The sequence below is a fragment of the Rattus norvegicus genome, chromosome 12 (genome assembly GCF_036323735.1).
Source record: "Rattus norvegicus strain BN/NHsdMcwi chromosome 12, GRCr8, whole genome shotgun sequence".
In the NCBI taxonomy this organism is placed as follows: domain Eukaryota; kingdom Metazoa; phylum Chordata; class Mammalia; order Rodentia; family Muridae; genus Rattus; species Rattus norvegicus.
This window is the reverse complement of record NC_086030.1, coordinates 20205727-20213226: the sequence shown is the minus strand read 5'-3', so window position 1 is coordinate 20213226 and position 7500 is coordinate 20205727. Positions and strand designations below refer to the sequence as shown.

General features: G+C 57.9%; 1 protein-coding gene across 1 annotated transcript; it reads left to right on the top strand.

The window, feature by feature from the left end:
* Positions 1–2101: 2101 nt before the first annotated feature.
* Positions 2102–6623, top strand: Uncx (UNC homeobox). Its single transcript, NM_017179.2, has 3 exons — positions 2102–2886; positions 3063–3238; positions 5197–6623. Exons 1-3 carry the CDS (start codon positions 2601–2603, stop codon positions 6325–6327), a joined length of 1593 nt encoding a protein of 530 aa, NP_058875.2. The 5' UTR covers positions 2102–2600; the 3' UTR covers positions 6328–6623.
* Positions 6624–7500: the final 877 nt, after the last annotated feature.

Genomic DNA, 7500 nt, shown 5'->3' with positions numbered 1-7500 from the left:
CAATCTGAAGGCCAGGGGTCAGAGAGTGAGAGGCGAGCGAAATTTCAACTCAAATTAACATTCTGTCAGCTCCAGAAAATGGGATAAATAAAGTCGAATTAATTCATTATAATAAAGAGAGATGGGCGAGGAGCGGGGCCGGCGCCCGCCCCCTCTGCTGCCCTCCCCTCGGGCTGGATTGATCACAGCTCTGTATTCCAAAGCACGCGCCGGTCGCATTCCAGATCGCGAGCGCGACAGAAAACCAGGCGGCAGTGGCCACGGGCAAAATCGAGCCGGATGGGCAGCGTTTACGTGTAGTATTTATAGCGAAAGAAATTAAATTATAGCGAAAAGTAGTGCTCTTGGCCCTTGACCTCGGGATTAACCCTTGCAGCGCCCTTCTAGTGCCACTAGGAATGGGGAGTGGTGTCCCCCACCTCCAGGCCTGTCTGCAACTCTGTACATCCCCCACCTCTCCTTCAGAGACAGAGGGAAGGAGTAATTAAGTCGAACTTGGTAGTCCAGCTACTGTAAATTAGAAGCTAGGCCTGATTGCAGTCCTGCTGGGGTCCAGGCCCAGGATGTAAGTGTTGGGGGAAACACCCCAAAGAGGCAGCCTGGTTCCCTCTCTGCCAGCTCAGTGGGTCAGGGCACACACACGCGCGCGTGCACACACCACACACACACACACACACACACACATACACACACACACACACACACACACTGGACTGGCACACACCATTCTGGCCTGGCCCTCTTTTTTCCTCTTTTTCGGGGCTTCGTGGCCTCGCTGGTGTTACTTTCACCCAAAGCAAACATGTCACTGGCCCTGGGGCTGTGTTGTTTAGGGGTCCCCCTTCCCGGGGCAGGCGGTCTAGGAGTATCAGAGTACTAGGCCTACAAATTTGGGGCCAGCAAAAGCCACCTCTCCAGTGGCAAACTTGCGTTTACAAAGGACACATACACGTATACATACCCATTCATCCTGGGTAGGTCCATCTCGGCTCACAGCCAGAGCTTGCCGCTTATTTAAGGATGTGTCCCCTAATGATTTAGTTTTGAAACTATCAATATTTTACAGTGGAGAAGGGAATGACATCTCACTGCGAACATAATTTAATTATAATAGATGGGTTAGTACCTCCAACCCATTCTTCAGAGCTGACTCACTCCGAGGGAGATTTATTTATTTATTTATTTATTTATTTATTTATTTAGAAGCATTCGTGGGCCATTGGTCATTATCCCGTTGTCCTTCCTCCTTCCACACACCCTCCTTTTCTGGGCTGGCGTCCAGGATCCATATGGGTGGGAGTTAAGTGGGGTTAGGGTGCCCCAGCTGCCACCACCCTGTCTATATTGATGGGATAACTGCCAATCAAGGAGGAGGGCATCGGGTTAGACTCCATATAGGTGGGGGCTGCATTTGGCTGGAGTCACTGTTTGGAGGTTCTCCTCTCTGTGACCTCTCCTCTCCTCCTCCCCTTACTTTCCCCCCATTCTCTTTTCACTCTGGACTCTCGGTCCGTCCATCTACTCCCACTTTCCTTCCCTTTCCTCTCTCTCTTTCCCTTGTTCCTCTTCATCCTCCCCTCTGTCTACCCTCCTTTTTCACTCTCCCTTCTCTTTATCCTCCTTCCCGTTGTTTTCTCTTCTCCTCTCCTGCTTTATCCTTTGCTTCTCTCCGGTCTTTGCGTTCCATTCCTCCCTCCTTCCTTTCTCCCCATTCCTTCCTTTCCTTCCTCCTCCATTCTCCTCCCCTTTCTTCTCCCCTCCGCTTCATCCTTTCCTCCTCTCCATCCACTTCCTCTCCTTCCTCCCTTTCTCTTTCTGCACTCCCCTCCCCCAACCCCCCCCCCCTTTTCTGAGCTTGTCCTTCCTTCTCCTCTTTCTTCCCCTCGGTCTTCCAGTTCGTTGGGACACTTCTCTCCCCTTTCTCTCCTCCGCTCTTCCTCCCCCTCCTCCTCCTGCTCTCTTCCTCCTCCCTCTGCAGCCGCCGCTCGCGGCAGCCCGCAGCCCCGGAGAGGCGGCTGGTAGAGAAGCCCTTGTAGTTTTAAATTCAATGTGACAGTTTCGGAAAGAGCGGATGATGAATCTCCCATTATTGGATCAGTCTATTTGCCGCTCAATGTCTCTCTGTAATTGGAGCAACATCACTTTAAAGGTTCAGAGAGTACAGCATTTCTGGTGAAAAATCCCCACAACACGCCGGCGAATGTTTTAAAGGGAAATCTATTAGAAGGAGGCAAGGGGCGGGAGCGGCGGGGGGCAGGAGTGGGGGGCTCGCCAGGGCCCCCGGCCGGCCGAGCGCGGCGGCGCCCCTCCCTCCCCACCCCGTCTTGTTGTGACAGCTCCTGATACTGTTTATGGAGGTGCGTGTCAGGTATAATTAGCAATCGATATGGAAAACGTTTCCTTGCACCCAGCACGCCTCTGACGTCAGAGCCGATTAGCGCTTCTTATTGGTCCCAAATTCCCCGGGCCGCGGCTAATTATCGAGAGCTTGATGTTGATAAAGTAAAGCGGCGGAGCGCGGGCCGAAGCATGTGTAGGGCTCCGGGCCCCTGTCCCCGCCGCCGTCCGCGCCCCCGCGCCCCACCAGCCCCGCGCGCGAGATGATGGACGGTCGCCTCCTGGAGCACCCGCATGCCCAGTTCGGGGGCTCGCTGGGCGGCGTGGTGGGCTTCCCCTACCCGCTGGGCCACCACCACGTGTACGAGCTGGCCGGTCACCAGCTGCAGTCGGCCGCCGCCGCCGCCGCCGCGGCCTCGGTGCCCTTCTCCATCGACGGCCTGCTCAGCGGCTCGTGCGCTGCAGCAGCCGCCTCGGTGGTCAACCCCACGCCGCTGCTGCCGGCCGCCTGCGGGGTGGCGGGCGAAAGCCAGCCCTTCAAGCTTGCAGGTAGGATGGAGGCGGGGACACGGGGAAACACAACGGGGGGCCTCGGGGGTGGGGAGCACCAGGTCGTTGGGGAGTAGCCACCCACTCCTCTGTGCGTCCCGCACCCGAGGTGGGTGCAAGCGGGGCAAGATTCTGCCGGGTGGCTGAGCCTTGCAGCGTCCTGTGCATGCCCGCAGACTCGGGGGATCCAGACAAGGAGAGCCCCGGCTGCAAACGGAGACGCACCCGCACTAACTTCACCGGCTGGCAGCTGGAGGAGCTGGAGAAGGCATTCAATGAGAGCCACTACCCGGACGTGTTCATGCGCGAGGCGCTGGCGCTGCGCCTGGACCTGGTCGAGTCCCGAGTTCAGGTAAAGATTGGTGTCGCCCAAGGAGTCCGAGGTCCCGCACTAGGCGTGCAGAGCGCTGTGAGGCAGGGCCGCCTTTGTTCTAAGTGACTGAGAGGTGTTTCCAGGCTCCGCGCTGCTGGCCAGGGTGGGGATTATGAGGGTTGAACCCCTTCTTCCATCTGGAGGTAACTTGAGAGTGCCGAGGTGATTTGAGAGAGATTTGGTGGCGCCCCAGTAACCACTGCAGTGACTGCGTTCGATCCGGGGAAGCCCGGTGTAGATTGGCTGCTGCCGCAGCTCAAGGTCTGGAAAGGGGCAAGGCTGTCGAGGCTCGGAAAAGTCCCTCAGGAGGGGACAAAGTGGGCCCGGGCCCGAGAGCTCTTGGCGGAGGCTTTCTCCAAGCCCCGAAGCAGAGAGATATCTGTTGGCTTACCTCTGGCCTGTGAAATATTAAGATAGAAACACGTTGCAAACGACCGCTGGGGGGTGGGGGTGAATTCATGGAAACTTACGCGGTTAACACATTGGAAAAGAGGGAGTTTTTTTTTTTAAAGGCGTCTAAATTTAAGACCTTTCCCCATTAAATTTCTCTCTCCCCAACCTCTTCATTATTGGATTTCATGCGAAGCCAGGAGGCAGTATTCTTTTTTTTTAAGCGTCAAATTGGCATAATAAAATTCCAGAATTAATGTCTGCATAATTAGGTGCTTTCCTAGAGTACAGAGGGGTCTGTGTCATTAGTGGGTGCCTGGGATAGACGCTGACAAAATACCGGTTTAGCACCCTAGTTTTGCCTGAAATGTTTGGGTCCTTGCCTTTGGCCCTCTTCTGTTTAAAAATCCCTTTATCCAATTTGTTCTGTGGCTTAAGCGTAGTCCGGATCTTTTCATTTCTCCTGTAATATGATCGTAATTTGTGGTGATGAAGTAGTCCGGAAATTGCACTCCCTCCCCCCCAAAAAAAAGTTTTGGAAAAGGAAAGAGAAAGCTTCCCAGGGTTTTGGCTCAGTCTAGGAGACTTCTGCACAGAGCAGGCTCCCTTCGAGCTGGTTTGGTGTGCAATTCTGCCAACTTTATATGGCCACAACAAAGCACTTCCATTGCCACATTCTGCAGAGGATGGTAGCTTTACCCAGGGCTTCGAGGGCCTTGGCCTAGGGAGCAGTGGTCTTGGGAGCTTTTGTGATCTTTAAATTCTTCTTGACGGTTCCAGACAAGGCCTGCAGAGAGCATAGAGGAATGCAGAACACCTCTGCTTTCTAGGGGAGGGGGGGTGGCGGTCAGCCTCGGGCCTGCTTGCCCATCTTGTAGCACCCCAGATCGAGCCAAGCTAGACTGCTTTGGAAAGGCTCTGTGGTCCCTGTCTCTAGGTCCTGCATAAAGAACGATGTGTGTAGTTGTGCTGGGGGATGTGGGCGACTGAAGGTCCATCCAAGTTCAGCTTCACGGGCCCTTCTTGAGGAAGAAGTACCCAGATTTCCCTTCAAGGGAGATCCTGAAATGTGGGCTTTGAGCGTCTCTTGGGGGTCAAACATAGGTGTGGAGGGCTGCCGGCTCAGCACAGCCTTTCCTGCCCATCACCAGGCCAGGCCCCTTAGAACTGAGAGATACCAGCGAGGGCAAATCGGGGCCCTGCTTTCTGCCCCCCACACCCCAACCAGGAACTCTGGACAGCGCGGGGTCACAGGCCGCACGGGCTTTGCCTGAGGAAGGGGCAGCTCCCTGGGGCCCGAGGTGAGAAGTCAGAGCGGGAAGCTGGCCAAGAGGTCCATCTATGCTCCTTCCGGGTGGATGAGATGCTGGCCAGAAGCTGCAAGCCGAGTATCAGCATCCAAGGGCCGGTGGAGAGCTTGCCCTGGCTCCGGCTGCTCCCGCTGGAGCCCAGGTCGCTCAGGCGCGCTTGGGAGGTCCGCAGCCCCCGCGGAGGGCTAGCCAGCCTGATCGTGCCTTCCCCCCTCCCCCTTTGTCCGGCTGTTCTAGGTCTGGTTCCAAAATCGCCGGGCCAAGTGGAGAAAGAAGGAGAACACCAAGAAGGGCCCGGGCCGGCCAGCCCACAACTCGCACCCGACCACGTGCAGCGGGGAGCCCATGGACCCGGAGGAGATCGCTCGCAAGGAACTGGAGAAGATGGAGAAGAAGAAACGCAAACACGAGAAGAAACTGCTCAAGAGTCAGAGCCGCCACCTGCACTCGCCCGGTGGCCTGTCCCTGCACAGCGCGCCTAGCTCAGACAGCGACAGCGGTGGCGGAGGCCTGTCTCCAGAGCCACCCGAGCCTCCACCGCCGACCGCCTCGGCCAAGGGCCCTGGAGCGCACGGCTCTGGCATCGCGGGCTCCGCTCCGGTACCTCCTGGCGAGCCACCCGCGCCTGGCACCTGCGACCCCGCCTTCTACCCGAGCCAAAGAAGCGGCGCCGGCTCGCAGCCGCGGCTAGGCCGCCCGGCGGACAAGGACACGGTCCCTTGCGGGCCCGGAGCGGCGTCGACTGCAGGCCTGCCTAAGGCTAGCCCGTTCAGCGTGGAGAGCCTGCTGTCCGACTCGCCACCGCGCCGCAAAGCCACCCCAGCCAACACTGCGGCCACAGCGGGGTTGGACTTCACGCCGGGGCTGCCGTGCGCACCTCGGACCCTGATTGGCAAGGGCCACTTCTTGCTCTACCCCATCACGCAGCCCCTCGGCTTCCTGGTGCCACAGGCAGCGCTCAAGGGAGGAGCAGGCCCTGAGTTGGTGCCCAAGGACGCGCCCCCCGCGCCGCCCGCGCCGCCCGCACCGCCCGCGCAGGCCAGCTTCGGGGCCTTCCCCGGACCTGTTGGCGCTGCGGACCCGGCTTTCGCCCGTCGCAGCCCTGAGGTTGTTGCCTCCCCTGGGCCACCGGCTCCCGCTTCTTTCCGGGACCTAGCAGCGGCGGCAGCGGAGAGCGGTGCCGGGGACTGCGCGGACGCGGGGACCGTCTGCCCCGCGGCCCCGCCGCCCCCGCCCCTCGAAACGTCGCCCGGTCCGGGCCCCAGAGCCCCCAGTCCACCCGGAGAGCCAGCCACTTGCGGCGCCGCTGAGCCGGGCGCTGCTACGGGATCCAGCCCGCCCGAGGGCGAGGAGGTGGACATGGACTGAGCTGGGGACCGCGGCCGGAAGAGGCGCTTAGCCAGCCGAGCCCGCTCGCTCAGCCCCAGACTCCCAACGAATCAGGTGATCGGCTCTTAGAGACATTGCTTTTCCCTCCTGCTTTTTTTCCCTTCCTTTTATTATTATTTTTAAAGGCAAACGAAAACGCTGTGTCGATGGGGACCAAGGCAGCAGCTGCAGGTCCTGGGGTGAGGTCCCCTCCTTAGGAGGGATCAAAAGACCCCGTATCCCCTAACCCACAAAAACCCCACAACGAGAATCCTCAGCCTTGTAAAATGCAAAAATGTCTAAGAATATTTATATATGTACCATTTTTTATAAATAAAGCTGATCAAACGCAAACTCTGGGCTCCATCGTTTTTAAATTTTGGGCTGCTCCCCCTACCTCTCCCTCCTCCTCCCAAGGACCCACTCCTCTTTTGGGGAGCGGGTGCCTGGGAGGGGAGTCCACACCTCCCCCCAAGTCCTCGCTCTGAGCTTCCTTTTGTGTGCGTGTTTGTGTTTTCTGATTGAACAAATGTATGCAACCTCAGCTCAGCTTCCCCTCTCAGAGCCTCTCCCGCGATCCCCCCTCCTACTCGGCGCCACTTCCCTCCCCCCTTGCGTGTTTCTCTCTCTCTCTCTCTCTCTCTCTCTCTCTCTCTCTCTCTCTCTCACACACACACACACACACACACACACACACACACACACACCACCACCACCACCACCACCACCACTACCACCACCACCACAACCATCACCACTCCGCGCGCCCTGGCGTGCACCCCCCCGCACGACACCCCCCCCCCGCACACTGGCACATGCCGGGGGCGCGCGGCGGCGGGGTGACGAGAGCCGGGGGCTGCAGAGGGCCGGGCCGCTGGGCTCCTGCAGAGTTTTGATATGAAAGTAATTATTTTCCGGTGGCGGCTGCGGGGACTGGGTTTCTTGCCCAAAGGGTTATTATACATTACCGATTTCTAGTGATATGAAATCACATAAACTTCCTACAATAATAGAATTAGCATGAAAGGCTGGGGTGTCAAATTGAAATTGGAGAATAATAGCGCCGGCAGCTGGGGGAGTGCGTGCGCATATTGGAGCGGAGATGGGGGATCGTGGGGCGGAATTTTCATGAGCTGCACTCTTTGTCAGCGCGCTTGTAGCGGGCTATATTAA

What these genes read in the sequence shown, in the direction of transcription:
- Uncx (NM_017179.2), top strand. Translation starts at nt 2,601, where the DNA reads ATGATGGACGGTCGCCTCCTGGAGCACCCGCATGCCCAGTTCGGGGGC. An exon ending in CCAGCCCTTCAAGCTTGCAG is followed by an intron (nt 2,887 to 3,062) that starts GTAGGATGGAGG and finishes GCATGCCCGCAG; the next exon opens with ACTCGGGGGATCCAGACAAG. An exon ending in TGGTCGAGTCCCGAGTTCAG is followed by an intron (nt 3,239 to 5,196) that starts GTAAAGATTGGT and finishes CGGCTGTTCTAG; the next exon opens with GTCTGGTTCCAAAATCGCCG.